Source organism: Ictidomys tridecemlineatus, chromosome 1 (genome assembly GCF_052094955.1).
Source record: "Ictidomys tridecemlineatus isolate mIctTri1 chromosome 1, mIctTri1.hap1, whole genome shotgun sequence".
Lineage (NCBI taxonomy): Eukaryota > Metazoa > Chordata > Mammalia > Rodentia > Sciuridae > Ictidomys > Ictidomys tridecemlineatus.
Window position 1 is genome coordinate 147,986,725 of NC_135477.1, and position 20,756 is coordinate 148,007,480.

At 43.9% G+C, this 20,756-nt stretch overlaps 1 protein-coding gene across 1 annotated transcript in view; it reads left to right on the plus strand.

Moving 5' to 3' along the window:
• Positions 1 to 20,756, plus strand: part of Spock1 (SPARC (osteonectin), cwcv and kazal like domains proteoglycan 1) — a 498,332-nt gene that overhangs the window by 405,472 nt on the left and 72,104 nt on the right. Inside the window, exon 6 of the mRNA XM_013361913.4 lies at positions 11,704 to 11,818. Within this exon, the coding sequence (XP_013217367.2) occupies positions 11,704 to 11,818 (115 nt within the window). The remainder of the gene's footprint in view (positions 1 to 11,703; positions 11,819 to 20,756) is intronic.

The following is a 20,756-nucleotide window of genomic DNA, read 5'->3' on the forward strand; positions in this document are numbered from 1 at the left end:
CTGGGTGGACCATGTGTCATCTACCTGGGGGCATGGGAGCCTCAGATCTGGAGCTGAGCGGGTACTGATTGGGAGAGACACTAGGGATGTGGGTGGAGGGATATGTGGGGTGTGAATCGCCAGGAGCCTTTTCTCCTGGGCTATAAAGTTTTACTTTTCATCCGAGTCTACAGAAAGCAAGGAATGGTTGTAAGCTGCTGGTGGGTGTCACAAACAAATTTGCATTTTACAAAGACCACTCAGCTATGACGCCATTGGAGGAAGGGAAAAATGAAGATGGGGCTGGAGGGAGGTGGAAAAAAGGAGGAAGATTTATTGTCTGCCCAGTGCCAGGAATGCTGCCAGGGGATCCCTTAGTTATCCGTCTGTCCTCCTGACAGCTGCAGGGGGCGGGATTATTTTATTTAGTAGTAAGGAAATGGAGACTTGGAAATGTTGTGCAAATTGCTCTGATTCTCACTGCTATTATCAGTGGAGCTGGGATGCCAACTTCCCTGCTAGGTTTGCAGTGAGAGCTGCAGATGCACCCTGGGTAGGAAGTCCCTCTCCTTCTGGCATCACAGCCCAAGAGGTGAGACCATCATAGATAGGAGGTGCCACCTCAGCTTGCCCTCCATCTCCTGTGGATCCTGTCTGTGGCGAACACTTCCCCAGCAGGTGGGGGCACAACCAGATGGGAGAGAAGATTTAGTGTGGACGGGGCCCTTCCCAGGAAACCAGGGCCACAGAGAGACAGGCATTGCGGGGGCATTTATAGCAGTGGAGATATTATTTTAAGCAAGTGCTGGTACTTCAGAACATTTTCTTCCTTCCTCCTGGAGCCGCCTGAGCCCACATACAACCAGGCCGGGTGTGAGAAATGTGGCCCGGGTCCTGGGTCCCCGCCACCTCCTATTCCTCCTGCAGTCCCTCCTGGGTGTTCTGTGCATTTCCCCACACTAGAGCATCTTCTAACCTTATCCCTTGCTTTTCTTCCACTTTTTATCCCTCCTCTTTTTTCCACCATGCCACCTCTGACTTCTTTTCTTGTCCTCTCCTTCTTGGATTCTTAGGTGTGAGCCTTCTTATCTTTTCTCCTCTTATCTCTCTCTCAAATAGAGTTGATAGTCTAGATTGTAGAGTTTCTGGCAAGATGGCTAGTTAATTTCAGTAAATCCTTCCTGAGCAATTTTGAGGCACAGGTTCATGTCCAGCTCCTATGAACCGCACGCTGCTGGAAATGCTTTGATCCAGAGAGCTCCCGTGGGAGCATTGACAGTGGTCTTTATACCTCTAGGAGAGGTGAAGTCAGGGTGCTGTGAGTTTCTGGAACACCAAGGGAGTGCCTGCATCCTCTGATCTAGGCCTGTGGCCTAATAACTTCATTTCTGTAAGCTCCCTTTGCTATTAGCAACCATTTGAGTATCTTTGACTAATGTCATTATCATGAGTGACAAGTTACAGTTGACAAGCAGGTTTTCATGGGGCATCATGGGAGAAGTGGCCTGTGGGCTCCATTTTCTCCCTGCAACACTGCACCATGTCAGCCTCCAGCAGGGGTCCCTGACCCTTCTCCCTTTCTCCTTCTCTGACATCTTTTTATTTCTCCATGCTTCTCTGTCCTCTGCCTTGTCATTCAGCTTTCCTGAGGTTCCCCGAAAGGTTTTGCCAAAGCCCTTGCTTTTGTAGAAATCTGTGAGTCATCACAGGCACCATTGGGCTAGGGAGAAGTTGAGGGGTTGGATTAAAATGGAATCTGCTATTTCCTGGCCTTAAGGCAGTCATTTGCATTCTCTAGGTTTCAGTGTCTTAATCTATAAAACGAACATGCTGACATCTGCTCTCATGTGGGGCTACGGAAGGTACATTTCTTGAATAAACAAACATGAACTAGGTGCAGGCTGTGTGCTAGGCTGTGGACCAAGATGCCTGTATCCCTCAAGAGGCAGATAAGCAAACAGAGAAGCTCAGTGTACTGAGCGCTACGGAGGAGAGAAGAGGGAGGGAGAGAGACTCACCCTGGGGCACAGACTGAGCCCAGAGCTCCTGAAATCCTGCCTGGAAGAAGAAAACTGGAGTAGGCAAGAAAGTGGGGGAGGCTGAAGCAAGTCTGACTTGGTGTCCCTGAAATAGCATACTTCTTCACTTCTGTGTAAATCAGCTGCACGTGTGTTTGAGTCCTTGCATTATACAGCTGGGAAGAAACTTGATATTGATCGTTTACGGATTTGTATCCTCCACAGGTTCCTGTCGAGGTGTGAGCAGCTACTCACAGTCAAAGCCTTGGGGTTGGGGGGGGACATACGGTTCTGCCAGTCACCTCTGCACATAGGCCATTGTTTTTGTTCATCTCTTTACTCGATATATTTTTATGGAGCACCTAGTGTGTCCAGGTACTGTATTAGGTAGTGATAGAAAGAAGCCTGGGAACTCCAAGTTCTTCTTTATCTGTCCCCCTCAGTCCAGTTGGAGGAAACATCCCACAGAAATGTAAAATTATAATGCATTATAAGGTCCTCAGATGGTCCCAGGCAGAGCAGGCAGCAGAGAAGGACCTGGCAGTGAGAAATAGAGAGTACCAATCGAAGAAGCCCCAGTGGTATGATGTAGCGAGTCAGAACAGGGTCCATGACTGAAGCCAGCCACAAGGGAGTGCAGAGTGCATGTGGGCAGGGCATACACCTGGGAGAGCAGCTCTCCTCACCAACTCCCATGGCACAGAGGAGTCCCCAGTTGGAGGCTGTAGGGATTGCTCAGAGTTGTAACCTGTCATATGCATTCCCACCCCTGGGGAGATAGCATCTTTTTCTCAGCCTCCCTCACATGGATTCTTACATCTTCCTTTGGTGTTTCATGTGCAAGACTCTGAACTGGTTTTGTTACAAAATCCAGAGAAACCTTATTCATTTTTGCCTCTAAAAGCAAACCTAGGACAAGTTGTATGTGAACCGAACTGAAATTTGCTTCCTTGCTTTCTGAAAAGTGGTTTGCTAAATTGACAAGATACACAAGGGAAGGAGAAGGTGAGGACGTTATTTAAAAGAATAACCATGGACAAGAGGTCTATCTTTTCCCAGTGTCAGTTTCTCCCTGTGTCACAGGAAAGGGTGTCCTTGAAGATTGAAACTGCTGCAATTCTGTGCATCTGTGTTTGGCCTTCTAATTGTGGTGTTGCTAGCTGACATCAGTTAAAAGGATTTGTGCTTCAGGAAAACCTCAATCATTTTCCCTTTAACAATTCTTTATTGTAGGCCTGCTTCTTTGCAAGTGTAGGCCATGTCCCCGATGTAGCAGAAAACAGGATCTAGTTGCATCCCTCAAGTAGCCTGCCCCCTAGTGGGAAGCTGGCGGAGGAAAAAGGGATTGCAGTGGCTGAGAGGCAAGTCCTGGGGAGCAGCAGGAGTGGTTTCTGGGAAATGTTCCCCTAGCACAACTAGGTGATGCAAATTAAAAATTTTCCTTCTGCTCTCAAATTAATAATCATTCAGCACATGCATAGCCTAAATAATAATGCAGTGAGCCCTGGAAGGTCATCACCATGATGTGACAGTTGGTAACATTTGACCACACTTGCCACCCTGTTCCACCTGCCTTCTGTATACACATACACACTTTTCCTTGAATTATTTAGAAGAAAATTTATAGACAATGTGATGCCTCACCCCTAAGAAAAGCAAAGGGGGGGGTCTTCTTCTGTATAACCACGTTGGTATTATTACACTTAAGAGATGAATAATTTTACAAAATCACCAAATACACAGTTCAAATTAAAATCATTGTTTTTCCCCAAACACCCTTATAGTTCTGTGTCCTTACTATTATTCAAGAACTAATCAAGTTTTATTCATTGCACTTTCCCCCTCATCTTTGAATCTGGAATAATGATCTAACTCTACCCCATGTTTGTAGTTGTTTTATTGTTTTCTTTTTAGGGTGAGTCCAGGCAGTCATCTTACAAAGCATCCTCAATTTGAGTTTGTCTGTTTCTTCCTGAGTGGTCTCAGGGGCAGCATTTTTGGCACCAGCTCTTCCTAAGTGGCAGCATGTAATTTTGTGGCACATCAGGAAGCACATACCAGTTGCCCTACAGTGGCACTAACTTGGTCCCTAGATCCCTGTCTTAAGGGGTGACTGCCATATGTTTTATTGGAAATGTGCATTCTCCTCTCTGTAGTCATCAAGTATTCTGTGGGGCACTGAGTCTATGTGAATGTCTTGCTCCCCAACCATTTTTACCCAATTTTTTCTTTCTTTCTTTTTTTTGCAAACATGAAATGACCTTTTCCTGATGCAGTTATTACACAGGGCATTGGCAATGGTGATTTTGTAATTCTGGTCTTCCTTCTAAATTTATTTGGCTGGCATTCTTTTTATATAAAAAGGGCTTTTTTCCTTGATTTCAGTCTTATCAGCTTGGTTTTAAAGGTTAAAGTTCTGACTTCTTTTGGAACTCTTAACTCATGAGTGTGTGAACGAGGAGGGGGAGCTCATGCATGCAAGACTCAGTGCTGGGTCATACGCAGGTCAACCATCAGTTCAGCTACCATGATCCCTGGCTGATGAAAGAGTAACCACCTGTCTCTGCCTTGGGCTTGAGTGACTCAGAGATCATCTGAAAGGAACCATGCAGAGAAACAAGGGAGAGGTCCTTGGTATCACTCAAAGCCCAAATGAATATTCATGTGTGTATATGTGTGTGTGTGTGTGTGTGTGTGTGTGTGTGTGCATGCGCGCGCGTGCTTTGGTGCATTCACCAAATTGTCACAGAGCACCTGCTAGTCCCAACCCTGAACCAGTAGGACAAAGGTCGTTCCGATGAACTTGATATGGCAGGTGCTAATGAAAGAAAAAGAGAAATAGAGAAGAGTGGTGAGGGTAATAAAATCTTCTGTCAAGGCAACATCTGAGCAGAGAACAGAATAAAGTGAGCTGTGCTACTCTCTGGGGGAAGGGGTTGGTCTAAGCAAAGGGAAATGCGAAGGCCCTGAAGTGGAAGGTTCCGACAACACTTGAGAGAGAGCAAAGAAACCCATGTGGCTAAAGAAGAGAGAGGAGAAGGGAACATCCGAGCCCTGCTGTCGGCAGCCTCTCAATTCACACCCAAATATTAAAGCCAGCAAAGCCTGGGAATTACTTCCCCCCTCTACTGTGACATGATTTTGGCCAAATAAAAACAAATCAGAATTCATCAACTGTGAACAAAATTGTCAACTCTGCACTGTCAACAGTCTGGTTTAAAAATAGATGATAGGTTGATGAAATACAGTGGAGAAAGCAATTTAAATAAAATGTTAAAAATAATACCCAAACAGGCGAGGTAAAGTGAGGAGTGTGGTGTGGTGGAGAAATGTACTCAGTCAAGACCTGCGTGAGCAACGAACCAGAGAGAAGTTATTAGTTTTGCTTTACAAATCATTGAAGAGAAAGATTTACGGGCCATTTGCAAGAAAACATTCACTCATTCCAACGTATTTGTGTGTTACGCAAAACAGAAGTGGAGATTGGTTGGGAAATCTGCTAGCACCTTTATTTTTAAGTAGGTCAGTATTTTGAATATTTCTGCCTGTTCGTGAAGTCTATGGCTCTCTGTTTCTGTGTTCTAGTAGGTCAAAGGTCTGAAGTCTTAGAGTTGTCTATCTGGGTATGGGTGCCAGTACATGTTTCAAAGCCCTTAACTTATTTCTCAGTTTCTCACTCTCCTCCTTTAAAGAGTTAGTACTAATTATTTACTTAGCTGCCTTATCATAAAATCAACATAAATGCTTGAATGTTTTGTATGTCCTCTTTTCTGGGCATGAATGACCGCCAATCCAACTATGGCCAAGTTCTCTAGGTCCAACCACCTCCCATCCTGAGAGTGCCGCTCCAGAGTTATTTTTTTTCTGGCCAGTACACCTGAACCATCTTGCACAAAGATCTATGGTTTTTAAACCGAAGATAAAGCATTTCCATTCCTTTGAGTCTATCTCTTTAAAAATCTGGATGGAAAGTATATTGGTTTGCCAGGGCTGAGACAACAAAGTACTGCAAACCGGGTGGTGTAAACAATGGAGATTTATGGCCTCACCCTCCTGGAGGCCCAAAGTCTGAAATCAGAGAACTGAATCATGTCTGGTTCCTTCTGAGGGTGGTGAGGGAGAATCTGTTGCCTGTCTCTTTGCTCCTGGTGGCCCCAGGTGTCCCTTGGTTTATAGATGGCTGTCTCCTTACAGCATCTTCCCTCTCTGGATGCCACAAAAGACTGGGGACCTGAAACTCCAAACCTCGGTTGGTTCTTGTGTTCCGACAACAGAACTGGGGGCCACCTTCTGCACTGTTTGCTAATCTGGTGTTCAAGTCCTCCTTCACATTGGGCAGTGGAGTTTTTTTGACCTTGGTTGGTCCTCTCCTTAACTGTCATGGTGGCCATCCTATTTAGGGGGGCTTCATCTATAAGTAAATCCCATGTTAATGTGGGCTTTGGGGCCAGTAGTCAGTCAGAGATTACCTCACTACATCTGAACCACGGAAGAATACCCACTTCTGAGATACTAGAAAACACTGGGGGCCATAACTCCCAGTTTTATTTTGACCTTTATGGATCCTATTAAGAGTCCTATGAATCCTTCTTTCTAGAGGTCTTTCCCACCCTGGCCATTTACCTCTTTTACTTTTATTTGTTTATCCTCAAGGTTTGTGAACTGGTATTTTTCTACAGATTATCTACTACATCTGATTTATTTATCTGCCTTGGCAGCAACTTAAAGAAAAACTAACTTAAACCTGTGACCTTGCCATGCATTCCACTGCTCCTTGCTAGTGCTAACCTAACTCGAGGATTTGTTTCTGTATCCAAGGACACCAGTAATATTGGAGCAGGGCTTACCCTAACAAGCCCATTTTAGGTTGGTTACCTCTGTGAAGACCTTATTGTCAAATGAGGGCCCGTTCCGAGTTACTACTGGGTGGAACTCATAGGTGTCTTTTGTGAAGGATGCACATCAAACTCCTAACAGGCGGCAAGCTGTGCCTTCAGGTGGGTGAGCAGAGCAGGAACCACTCCTCCCCTCAGTTCCACTGCTGGTGTTGGCCAGGGCTGGAGGAAAGACCCTCCCCAGAGGGCAACAGTGGCCACTGATGGCAATCTGTCTCCCTGGATATATCCTTATTACCCGCAAGAAGGTCATTGTTTTTAGTCTGGTTCTTGGTTTTCAAACTCCAGGCTGTACATGTGTGATGGGTGGCTCGCCATCAGTGCCTGGGAGCTCTGCATGTTCTGACTGTGCCTGGAGCCTCCCTACCCCAGGGTAGATGTACAGGCAGGACACAAAGGCTGTCTGAGCAAGTGCTTACTGCAAAGCAATCATCATCCCTTATTTTACCAGTGTTCAGCTCCTGTTTTGAGCACAGTGTAAGAGGGAAGATGCTGAATCCCTGTCATTTGGTCTTCAACTCAGGAGGAAGCCAGTGATGTCCCTGTGGCTTGGGTGGTGCTAATTTCTCCCTCCTTGCGTCTCCCTAGGAAAATCCTTCTGTTCTCTTATTTTCTGTTCCCAGCCATCTCTTTTCCAGGAAGGATTATTTAGGCCTTTATTTGTAATTGTTCCAGCTATATGGAGAGCTGGACAATTGACAAATAAAAATCATACACATTCAAAGCTGTATCTGTCTTGATCGATGGGAACCCGCTCTCTTGGATCGTGCACCTGTATCTAGCAGAGAATGAGATTGCTGCATTGGAAAGCTACCACGGCTGCCTCTTTTCCTCTTGGTTCCTGTTGTCTTGGCAGGCCTGTACTCACGGTGCAGCATACCTGCTTTGGGTTTCTGTGTGTGTGCAGACCAGGGCACATGTTTGCAAGGTCTAGCCAGGTCTGTGCATTCTCTCCAGCTGGGGATGTATGACATGCACCATGGGAGAGGGAGTTGGATGCTTCTATTTGCTGTTAAGGTCCCACTCATTGTACGGACCACTTGGCAGGAAGCCATTTGGATAAAGCTGGAATGGGGAACACTTTTGGTTTCTGTGTCTGTTCTGCTCTAGCAGAAGCAGGTGCCTGGGAGAAAAAGGAGAATGGTAAATGACTGAGAAGGTGACTAAGAGGATGGGACATGAGCTGGAGGAAGGAAACATTTGTGAGATGCTGGAGGCCTCTGCCCAGTGATGATTCAGGACTCAGGTTCAGAGATTTGCACTCTCCACTGTTCCCAGAGGGCCCCTCACATATGCACTGTCACTTGTCGTGATGAGTTTCCCAGGAGAGATGTGGTTCTAGCTCGCTTTCACCTCCAGAGAAGCCTATGTATTTTGTTTAGATTTTATTGTAAAGTATTTGGGGCATAAAATATCTATATTATTTATAGCAGTTGTCAAGCCTGGTAACAAAGCAAAAGTCCCTGAACCAAACATGCCCATTTTTGTGCTGCTTCCTGTGGGCTCCTGTCTGCCTCACCCTGTTGCCTTCCTGGGGAAGTGACCCCTGCCTTGATGGTGTTTGTCATCCCCCTTTGAGAGGAGTTTTTAACAACTATGTCTGAATCTCTAAATAGCCTGTTTTGAACTTTATAAAGAGATGGAATCATAGCCTTTTGAGCTTCATTTAAATGCCACATATTGTCCCAGAAGATAGAAAACAGATCTGTGCCCTTGAAACTTGGATTTTGCTGGTGCATATAAGTACTGTTTTCTCAGTGGCAGTCAGGGAGAGGGCTAGATGTATCCACTGATTGCTGTCAGGGGCTGAGCAGGGGAAAGGGTACTGCAGCCCAGCCAAGGAGGTGATAGAGAAGTTAAAGTCACAGGGCTCCTGGTCAAGGTAGGGTCACCTAGGGAATAGATGTCTGGTAATCTGGAGGCAGGTAGACTAGGCTCTGACTCCAGCAATAGGCTGAGGTGAACAAGAAGACTGAGAGCAAGACAGCTGACTGTGGAGCTCAGAGAGAGGACTTAGAGTAGATGTGGGAGAAGGATGGGGCAGGATGAGCAGGGCAAAGTCAGATCTGTAGCACCTGCATTCCTTGTGGAGGCAGGTTGGGAGCCTCCTAGTGGGCAAAATGGAATTTAGAGCAGCAGAATGAATACTGCCACCCTTCCTTCTCGCCTTTATCATTTAAAAGGCTATTTACTGAACGTCTATTATGTACCAGAGCTAGCTGTGTAAATATCATGCTGAGGATAAGACCTTGGCACAAGCTTTTCCTGATGCAGTGTATTTCATCATGTAGCAGGAAGTCAGCCACTTCCTAGGTTTTGCTCAGTTCTGCTGCAGTAACAAATGATCCCCAATCATCACTGGCTTAAGACAGAAGTTTATTTCCCTATCCATGTTGCATGATTGCTGTGGGTTCACTTTAGCTCTGTCCCATGTCCTCTGACTTCTGGGTTTTAGGCAAAAGCAAACATCATTTTCTGGCTCACATCACTTACATGGAAAAGAGCAAGTGAGGTGATGAAACTAAACAGTGGTTCTTGAAGTATCTACTTAAACTTGGCTTCATCACTTCTGTTGACGATCCACCCAGGAGAGCATGTCACATGGTCAGAGCTGGTACCCTGGGAAGGAGAAATCAAGCCTTCAATAGGGAGGTTCCCTACTAAAAGACAAAGAGCTATGAACAGAAGTGTAGATTCTTCCAGGAGTGCAGAGGTGATTTGGGAAATGCATTACCTTATATCATAGATATAAGCCTGCAATTACAGTAAAGAATATGATAAGGCTTTCTGATAAATAAATGTCATAATTTTAACGTATAAAATCAATTTATACACAAAAACATATTTTCTCCCTAAATTAGAGATCCCATTGAGAACATGGTTTGAAAACCATTAGCCTGAGACAAATGTTTATTTCAGAGAGCTGACACAGGGGCCAGCTGCTGTGGTCCTCACTCTGGTCCCAGGCGTGGACACATATGCTGTGCTATCTGAAAAGAAGCTTCTTACACTAGTGGCTCACCTGTCACCTTGTGGCATTCCTCTCCACTCACCTGCAACCCATTTGGGTTGTCTGTAGCAAACCCATACCTATGGGCCTCTTCGGTGCTCTGTGCCTACAGACATTCTGTCTCACCTCATGGTCATGTCCACGTGGCTTTAGAAGGACATGCTCCTTTTTTCCTTCATCACTAAGTCTGTTGATGTTAGAAGCTTGGGCCTTAGCTTCTTTTCATATAGTCCCCATAGTCCTGCTACCCCGTGGGGCACATTCTGGACACTTCACAAGCATGTACGAAATGGGGTTTTGCATCAAGAGAAAACCAGGACTCTGTAGGCTTGCTCTGCCACTCTCTCCCTGCGAGGGTAGCCAGTGGCTGGATGGGTGACAGTTGGAGTTACGCAGAGTGCCTCCAGTGCATTAGAAACAGGTTTAAAACACTCTCTTCGGGGTTTGTAATCAGTATGCTGACTGAATAGCCAGTCCTCTCACAAGGAGCCAGTATTCATCTGCACTCGTGTGTGTTGCTTTGCAAATGCTGGTGGCCTTTTCTTTTTCCCCAAAGGTATGCATTTGTGTTTTCCAAGGGCAAGGACTGTATCTCCTCTTTTCTTTCTTTTAAAAGATCCCCCATGGCACTTGATAAGAGCTGCATGCACGGTGGGTGCTCAGTAAATTTCACCTATATCTTCTTCCTTTGAACTTCCACCAGATACTCACATGGTGCTGGGTGTGGGACTTTACAGAGGACTGATTACACTGGGCTTTTGATCTGGAAAATTTTACAGGCAAAAAAGAGCAGGTTTTCCAGCGGCTCAGATCTAGACCAATAGCAAAGATGCCTAATTAGCCACACCCAGGATAGGACACTTGGAATGTCTGTGCTCTGAGATGGCCACATGATGAGAAGTGTCCTGGGACCCTTGAGGGCTTAGCCTTGCAGTCAGACATGACTTTTAATGAAGGTAATGACATGTTATTCAACTTCTCTGAGCCTCAATTTCCTCTTCCATAATGTGGGAATAATAAAAATGCTGGTACCTGGTTGGATGTGTTGCAACTATAAATACCATTCCTCTCACCTGCATCTGTTGAGACCTAAAAGTAAAGAGCCAGGAAGAAACTAAGCAAAATATGACTATTGCTGATGGGGGAGTGGCAGGAGAATACAGCTAATAGGATTCTAGTATTGAATCCCAGAATTAGGTAGATGATTTAACTGAGTTACTGGTTGGTTAGACATCCTCCAACCAGGGAGTGATCAAAACTCAGGTTTTAAGCAATGGAAGCAAAAATATTCATTTCACATTGGTCCCAAGAAGAAGGGGCCAAGCCTCAGATATCCAAACTTACAGAAGAGACTGTCACTCCTCCCCAGCAAGAGGGTGAGCAAGCTGTCAGGTGAGTTCTACACGCAGAGCCTTCCATATGTGGGAGGAAGTGTGGGGAAGATGCCTCCAGTGCTGAGGTGGGAGGGCTTCCTGGACCATATGGGACTCTTCAGGTGTAATGTTTCATATTAATAATCTTATTTTATAAATAGTGACAGTTCAGTTTGTCATTTATTAAAATAAGCCTTCCAGTGCTTACATGGTGTTTTAGAAGTTATCCTGTGCATTTGGAAAAGAAAAAAAAAAGAACATGGAAGTCCTTTTCTTACTTAGTATTCTGTAATTCATACCTTTAACCGAGATGACTTCATCCTGTCTTGCCTCCCTGAAACAAAGGGCACTGGCTGTTTTCCTGGGAACTGAGCCGGCATTTCTGGTGACTGCATTTTCATGGCCTCCTCTGTCTCTCTCTCCTGTAGTGCAAGTTGGAGTTCCATGCTTGTTCTACTAGCAAAAGCCTCACCAGCCTCTGTGATGGGCCTTGTCCATGTCTCCCGGAGCCTGAGCCACCAAAACACAAGGCAGAAAAGAATGGTGAGTGGGGATCTTGGGGAACTCCTTGCAGGGGATATGGGCAGTCAGGGCAGGCTGGTGCGGTCCAGCTTGTCGCCGCTACCAGGAACCTGTCATTCAACAGAGCTGTTGGGGTCCAAGCTGGAGAAATGGGCTGACTTGGTAAGTAGGTCCTCCAGCCTGTTCAGCAACCCTAAACCGAATTGTCTTCAACTGCCACTAAAGAGAAAAAGAAGAATTGAGAGTCTCTGAAAATAATTCTGTTTAGATCAAGATATGTACTGGGTTCCTTTGGAGGTCAAATTGGGCATGATGTGGGCGAGGCAGATTTTTCAGTATCTAAGACCAGGGCCTGCCCTGGAGTCTATCTTATAGTCTTTTTTGAACCGTAATCTCTCAAATCCTTTGAACTTCTCAAGGCCAAATATCAAAACAGAGACCACAGAGATGTCACAACAGTGGAGAGTATTCTCCCATAAAGCATTTCATTATTAATATATTCTTCTTGGAGTGCGGCACAGAGCTAGGGGGCAGATGAAAGAGAATACCTGCTTAGGGGCTGCTGTTTACCCTTTGTGGCTGAGAGGAGCAAGAAAGGTTAGACTTCTTTGTATGTTTTCATGATTTGGAAAGTTACGTCATCCCATCGGCCTCAGCCCTTTTCTAAGCTTTCCTTAATGAGACCTGAGAAAGAAGCTTGAATTTGCCTTCTGTGGAGCTGAACTTTCTCAGCTATATCTGGCTGTTCTATGTGTGCCTGTGTGTAAGTGGGTGTGCCTGTGAGTGTCCACTCATGTGTTCGAAAGACAGAAACCATTTGAGATGGAGGAGACCGAACCAGGTGAGAGGGATCATCCTTTGCTTCTTTACAAGCTGTCTTTTCCATGGCAAATAGATAAAGGGTTCAAGTCTAAATTTGTCTGTGGTAACTTCAGGAAGATTATGTGTAAAGGCTCTTTGGGATGTTGAACTCAGGATGTGAAAGATGGTATCAATCATAAAGCACTGTGACCACAACTCATTTCCAAAGGTTATTCTCGATTTCCAAAAAGCTGGTTTCATTGCTTTGACTCTTACATGGTTGCTGCAAGAAAAGTTAATGGACGTAAGCCTCCTTGTAATCTGGTCAGAAAATCTAAAGCTGTGGGGTTAATAAGTATCTACGTATTCAGAAAATTAACTTTTCCATCTGGAAATTTCTCAAGAATCTTCTTAGGAAAATTCAGTAACTTCTACTATTCCAGGCATTTTGTTTGTTGCTTTTATTTGCTCTTCCTTCTGAAGCTGGGGAGTAAACCACAAAGGCCATCTCTGCTTTTTGCTTGTAGTTATCTATAGATGAGGGTGAAGGCCTCGCTCTTAAGGACCTGCAGATCTGCTAAGGTTGCCTCACTTGCCATAACTATTTAAGATGGACCATTTTCAGGGGGGAGATTTTTAGTTTCTCAAATGAAGAACAACCTTTGTTTCTTACTATTGGTCCTCATACCTGACTATATGAGATATACTCTTAAATAGGACACACGAGGTATGACCTTGCCATGTTCTCTCTGTGCAACTAATTTACTTGCAAAAATTAAAACAGATTCTTATTTAATCTATGTAAATAAGCACATTGCCATTAAGCATAAAGAGACTTAGGGAAAGCATTGACCCTGATTTCCGAAAGGTCATGAGAACAAGATTACTGTTTAAAAATGTTTCAAGACATTTGCAAAAGTGTAGATTATGAAGTTAAAAGTAAAAGACAGTTCAGAAGAATAAGAAGGAACTTCATCATATCAGAAAAAAAAAATGAATGTTAACTCATGCCAGCACTATTCCAAAACAACCAAGATTTTATCTCCTCCTCAGTTGCTTGGGTCCTATATAATTATTTCCCATTGGGTTCTGAGAATGTCCTTCTTTGTTAAAAATCTGATTTCTGGGCTACAATTTATAGCGGCATTTTCACATAAGCATGAGGGGAAGCAGAAAGCACCTGTTGAAGGTAAAACTTCATGGCCATAGTTAACTTATTACAGTGTCCGATGGGATCCTAATGGAGGAAAGCAGAATCCCCTGTAGGAGATAATGATATTCAATATTTCACATGGATTTGATCCAAGTTTCCCTGGAGGATGAGGATATATCATGGCGATGAGGGCATTGACCATCCCCAGGGTCATCATATGCTGAGGGCCATTGCCAAGTAGGAATGACGCATCGAAATCCTTGCCAGCGTACCCCATGTTAAATGGACTTGCCTTGGAAATTTGCTGTGACCTTGCATGTGTGTTTGAGAAAGGTGACCCTGCTCAATGACCAGGGTGGATCCAGGATTAGGGTGTATCCTGCAGGTTTTAGGAAGTATCCGGGTTTAAGACAATTTGGGTTCAGGGCGTTCCAGGTTTAAGACAAGTTTGGGGCGTTCCCGGTTTAAGATAATCCGGGTTTAGGGAAGTTGAGGTTGAAGGTTATTCCTGCTGGGAGTAGGGTATGCCTGCTGCCTGAGCTCCCGCTGAGTTCTCCTGGAGAAAAAGTATTTGGGATGTGAATTGTGCGGGAGATTGGGGATTGCCCCAGAAAGTGTTTGTACAGGGCCAGTGTGAGTTCGGGAATAAAAGATTGTTGTTTGAATCTACAAGGTGTGTGGTGGCTCGTGATTCTGTGCCAAGCCGAGACATTGGCAATCATGTGAAATGCAACTTTTAAATTAGTAACATTTTAACTTGACAAATTTGATCAAGGAAAGGCCAACCTTTTCCTTTGATCTGACCCTTCTTTCCACACAGCTCTCACAGTTATTTATGAGAGTCAATGAGGGCTGGGCTGAAGTTGGGCAGTCAGAATAACAGAGAAGGGCTGGAGGAAAGTGAGAGCTCAGAAATGACATAAAAGGCAGCTTTCTGTTGATGTGTCAGCTGTGGGGTGGAGGGAGGCGGGAGGAAGCACAGAGCAGGAAGCCCCGTCCCCTTACCTGTCAGTAGCCCTTCCAGAAGCTGAAAGCTGTGGGCAGGCTGTCCATGACAGTTTCTGCCTCTGTGAGACATATCGTGGCTTTGGACTGTGTCAGGAGCTCTCTTGTTTCTAGCCTGTTGCAGAAAAGATATTTCACAGATTCACAAATGCATGTCAGTCAAAAACGTGGCAATAGTTGTGCTTTTGCTCTTGTTTTCAATGTTGCCTCTGTTTTGAACCTCAGTTCCATCTGGTCATGAAAAAAACTCATGGAGCTACTTGTAGGCAGATTCTGTTAATTCAGAATTCTATCTGAGCTCCAGGAAGTAGGGGTGAGGTGGAGATTTATGAGCTGTGACATTGGTGGGAGACCTTTCTGGATGGTGTCTGTTACTCTTTGGCATCTAGCTGCCTATGTTGAGTTCTTGACATTTTTGTTTAGTTGGCTACCAGTGTTTATTCTCACCATCGTCCAGTAAGAGATGTTGGAGATTTTAGCCATGATCTCAGCACACCATGCCCATTAAGATCACAGAGAGTCCTCTTTCTGCTATGTCAGTCTCTTCTGGATTACTAGCTCTTTCACACCCATTAATGGCTCCCTTCAAGGGCACAGAAAGCTTGAGGATGTCCTTCTGTGATTCCATGGCCTCAAGAAAGATGGGAGTCTCAAAGCTGCTTCAAGATTCCCCATAAATACCTGGGAAGGCGACATACCTGGGGCCTCAGCATAACCTCATTTTATACTTTACTTCATAGATCTACCTGTAGCCATTCCTGTCCTGCCTTTAACTGGTTTTCAGACTGGTAGCAAAACACAGGCCTTCTGTATGTACTACCAAAGGGCCTCTCCCCTTGTCTTGGTTTTCAGGAAATCCTCTTCCCAATCCAGGACCCAGAATTGGGTAAGAGATTGGAAGAACTATGGTGAGCACAAGCTTTCCTGTGAATTCCCTTGCCTTTACCTGATCTTCCCAGCTCCTAGCTCCAGAGTTGACCAGTACTGGAGTCGGATGTGGAGAGTGTGTGAGGGCAGGGTTTAACTCACTCACTCTTCATGTCAGAGTGTTTTGCTTCTTTTAACTTTTGGTCTTCTGAATTAATATATACCCAATTCTTGCAAATCAGTTTTTTTGTCTCTATTGTTTCAGCAGAATTTTTTTTTTAAGTCAAAACCAAGTAGTTGATTTTTGTTTGTTTTTCTGGATCTTTCCTTTGAAATGTCTTCCCAAGAGCTGTTGGTGGGTGGGGTCATACTTTAATACCCCTGAATCTTTCCTATCACCCTTCTCAATTACCTTATAACCTTGGGCACGTTGCTTAATTATTTTATCACTTTGATCTTATAAAGCCTGTACAGCCTCTAGAAAATAAAGTAATGATTATCTAAACAAAACAGAATAGAGCACATGCTTAGCATGTGTGAAGCTCTTGGTTCAGCCTCCAGCATGTATGAGCAGAAGGAAGGAAGGATGGAAGGAAGAAAAAAGGGAAAGGAAAGGAAGGAAAGAAGAGAGGGAGTAAGAGAAAAAGAGGGAAAAAAGGTGAAATGGAACTATATGTATTGAATACATTAAGCCTGAGTTTTTCAGGAAAAATCTCTCCCAGTGGTATTTTCTAGTACCCAAGAGCCAGATCGGTCAGGAAGTTACTTCTTAGATGGAACCCTACTTCTTAGCTCCAGGGTATCGCTGCTATTTTCACTTCTATCCTCAGCAAAGGCCATGAGGAAAGTCAGAGGTACTAGTTTCTTGATTCTTTACAGTGGTGAAAAAAAAAATCTAAGAAAGAAAAAATAGAGGTCTCTTAAAATGAGAGGCTCTAAAGGTGCATTTGTCAACTAACACTTATCTAGACCTGAGCATCTCCCTCTCCTGCCTCACCTCCCCACTTTTCAGAAGTCAGACCATCACCCTCTTGGCCTGAGCTTGGCAGCCTTGTTCCTGGGCACCATGGAGGTGCCATCTCATGAGTTACTCCTCTTCTAAGGAGGGATTTGGAGCTTCCCCAGGCTGAGGTGAGAACCTTGCAGAGAAGTAGAATTTCAACTTGGGAAGGGTTTCATTTGTCTTCCACAATACCATGTCAAGAGGAACCCTCTGTTCCTCAAAGTTGCTTCAAGTTTCCCCATAAATACCTGGGAAGGCTGCATGCCTTGGGCCTCAGCCCTCCCTCAGCATGACCCCATTTTATGCTTTACCATATTAAATTACATCTGTAGCAGAGTTTAACCACCAGTGATCCTTATTCAATCTCCATATACCAAAAGAGAACACTGGAGAGCCCCTGAGAGAGAGAGAGAGAGACACTTGCCTAGGGTCAGACATTGGGCCATTTGTCTCCAGGTCAGGCACAGTTGTTGCTACTATTTTATGTCACAGCTGAGTTCTCAGCCTGAAGATGATTAAAAGGTCTATATAGTGGAAGTTAAATTTAATTTCTCCTGGGCCTGAAATCTCTTGCCTGAAACTTTTAATGTCAACCAGAAGTAGAAAATGTCATTATCTTCCTGCAACCAGCAAGGTTTTGAATGGTACTCTGTAGAATCTATCCCATCCTCTCCTCCACTCTGTCTCTGGAGGAGGAAACAGAGAGAACTGTTCTCTTCTTTTCTTTAGTTGGCTTAGACTAGCTTTGCAAGAAGGGATGTAGGTTCAACTAAACAACCTAAGAAATCCTGGAGAAGACTAGTGTGGTTTCCCTTTACTAGACTGACACATGCAAGAAAATAGGCACAGGGCAGGGCACTTTTGTTCAGGGAGGAAGGAGAACTGCACTTTTTCCCAGCAGGCTGTGCTAAAAAGGAAATAACAACTTGCCTCCAGCAGAGCTATTTGGAATAGGAGAAAAATCATCTACAATGATTTTTTCCCCCTCAGATGGTGTTTTCAACCTGAGGGCTAGATTCTGGAGAGAAAAAAAAAAAAGTTTTGGGTTGACAGACGGTTGTCTAATTCTATTACTTATCACAAGTGAAGTTAGGGAAATGTGTTTAAATGGGAATAGGAGGCAATGCAAAAGAAACGGGGTAAAGAGTTCCTCCTAGCTGTAATGTCTCAATGGAAAAATCCTGAAAGAATCCTGCTGCAGAGGCACCTAGAAAAATGGAGATTTATCTTTGCTTGCAGGAAAGAACATTTCTCTTTAATGCCTATTGTGTAACAGGACGAAGGCCTCGGGCTTGCAAACCTGCAATTTAAAAGCAGTTTCTATTAACCTTTCCATACCCATTCAACTTCAGTCACTTATTATTCAGTACTATATTATAGTCAGGCATTAAACATATAAAGGAATATTTAAGTTTTAGGGACTTGTTATTCTAAATGTCATGACCTTAAAAGAAAAAATTAAAAGCTAGAAAATTAAATTGGCAACTGCATCAAAGAAAAACTCATTCATCAGGACTCGGAGGTAAGCGGTGATGTTGGCTTTGATCTCTGGTTCTTCCCATTCTGTGAAATCAGCTCTGGGCACCAGGTTCTCCTGTTCCTTCTGAAGCCTGTTTGTCAGCAACAGTCTGTGGAGAGCTAAAGGTAGAAAGAGAAAAAGGAGTAAACTGAGGCAGAGGGGAACTGGAATCATAACTGGAGTTGAGAAGAGGATAGAGGTTTGTGCTAGAAAGTAGTAGGTCTCTGTATTAGTCAGGTTTGCATCACTGTGCTCATGATACCTGACAAGAACTACTTAGAGGAGGAAAGATTTCTGACTCACAGTTTCAGGGGATTCAGTCCATGGCTGGCTAACTCCATTGATCTGAGCCAGAGATGAGGCAAAACATCATGGTGGAAGGATGTAGCAGAGGGAATCTGCTCAGCTCATGGGGTCCAGGAAGCACAGGAGGGACAGGGAAGGGGCCTGATAGTTTGCCCAAACCAACAGTCTTTTTCCCCTGTTTTCTACTTTTTAAAAAGAGTTCACAAGTTAACATACATTCTTATCCGGAATCTAAATGTTAACAGTAAATGTGTTCATATTCCCAGTTATGTTACCTTACTTTTTCCTGCACATCTGCAATTATTTTTTATACCCACATAGACTTTTAACATTTCACTCATCCAAAATTGGAACCAAATTCTGTTTTATAACCTTTTATACATCATAGATTTATTTCTTGAGCATACACACAGATCTACTCATGCATCTGAGCATGCGTGTATCCATCTCTCTCTTTCTACCAATCACCAACCGTCTTGCTCTCAGTGCTGCCTTGACATTCAGACTTAAACCCATAGTGATGACTCAGCATTTCCACTTGGATGCCCCATAGGCACAGCAAGCTTGACATGTCCAAAGGCAAACTCCCAGTCTTCCTCCCAGATCTGCTCCTTGCTCCTACAGGATTTGCCATTTTAATTCACGGCAGATCCATTTTTATATTTGCTGAAGTAAAAACTCCTCTCCCTCTCTCATATACACATATAATCCCGTTAACCAATCTCAATGACTGTACTTTCAAATAGATTTTCACGTAGAGACACTTGCCATCACCCCAACTGTGACCACTCTAGAGGTTCAGGACATCCTCACCTTCTATTTTAATAGCTTCCTAATTGATCTCCTGGTCATATCATACCTTTTCTTTTGAACACAGTAGTTCAACTGATTCAGTGAAGTTCCCTGTCCAAGACACTCCAGTGATTTCCTATCTTGTTCAGATTAAGACGAAAAGTTTACGACCCCTTGGTGACCTGCAAAGCTGTATATATCATGTCTCTGTCCCCATCTTCTGTTCCCAAGTTTGTTGCTTACAGGCACACAGACCTCCATGGGGCCCTTAGCTGTGTGTACACACTACTGTCCCCTCAGTTTAGACCATATTTCCCAGATACCCCCATAACTCATCCTGCCAGTCATCTCTAAGTCTTTGTACAGCTGTCACCTTGTCAGGAACCTTCCCCAGCACCTCCTATCCTTCTTCCCTGCTTTGTCTGTTTATGGCCTTCTAACCTATTAGTTTGCCTACCTATGTTATTTATTATCTGTCTTGTCCACCAGAATGAAAGCTACCTGAGAAGTTTTGTCTAGTTTATCAATAATTGCCACCTATTCAACAAATCTATTTATTCTTTTTAAAATGTTGTTTATTATAACTTTTTAAATTTACAATGTTTGGAATAGTTTAAAAATTATTATGACGCAAGATAATCTGTATAAGGTGCTTAATTTGCGCACTGTGCTAAGTACTTTGTACATATGTTTACTTCCTCTGACAACCAAACAATTATATTTTTACTGCTGGTGAGAAAATTTGAGACTTGGATTGGTTCAGTACCTTCCTATGGCCACCCAGATACTAAATGATGGAGCAGGGGGTCAAAGCCTTTTCCTGAAACGTGTATTCTAACTCACATGTTTTACTGTGTTAGTAACCTAAACTGAATGTCCATCAAAAAAGACAGGCTTCTTTGGAAAGAGAAACAAATGCACATACACACGTGAACATTTTAAACTAAATTTTACTATGCTTTTTGTACCCAAAGAATGTAGCCCTTTACTGATATCACAGTCTTCGCTGATGGGATTTTTCCAAGGTGAGAGAATTAATACTCTCATTCATTTTCTTCTCTTTCTTTGTGCAAGCATGCTTAGCTCTCTGAAGTTTATCAAAACAGTGGCATGGGCTCATTGTTCACCTCCACATTATGCTTCTCTGATAGCCACAAGTTTCCCACCTAGCTCCTTAAAGATAAAAATTCACTTGTAATCTGTCCTGCCTGCTATCTATTGCTGTGAAAAGAAAAGACAGCATTACAATATAAACTAAATTAAAATTATAATCAGAAGAAAGCAAGTGGCTGCCAACCCATGAAGCAGGCTGCTTAATAAAATGTTGGAAGGACTATTTCCAACATTCAGGAGTTGAAATGGGAGCTGGGCCTTGGACAGGGCAGTGAGCAAAGAAAGGTTCAGCCCCACTCACTCCTAACAGGTGAGAATCAAAGGAGCTGGATTTTCGCTGTAAAAATGCAGTTAGAGTTTACAAAATATAGCTACTTTTCATTAGTGGGACACTGGCATC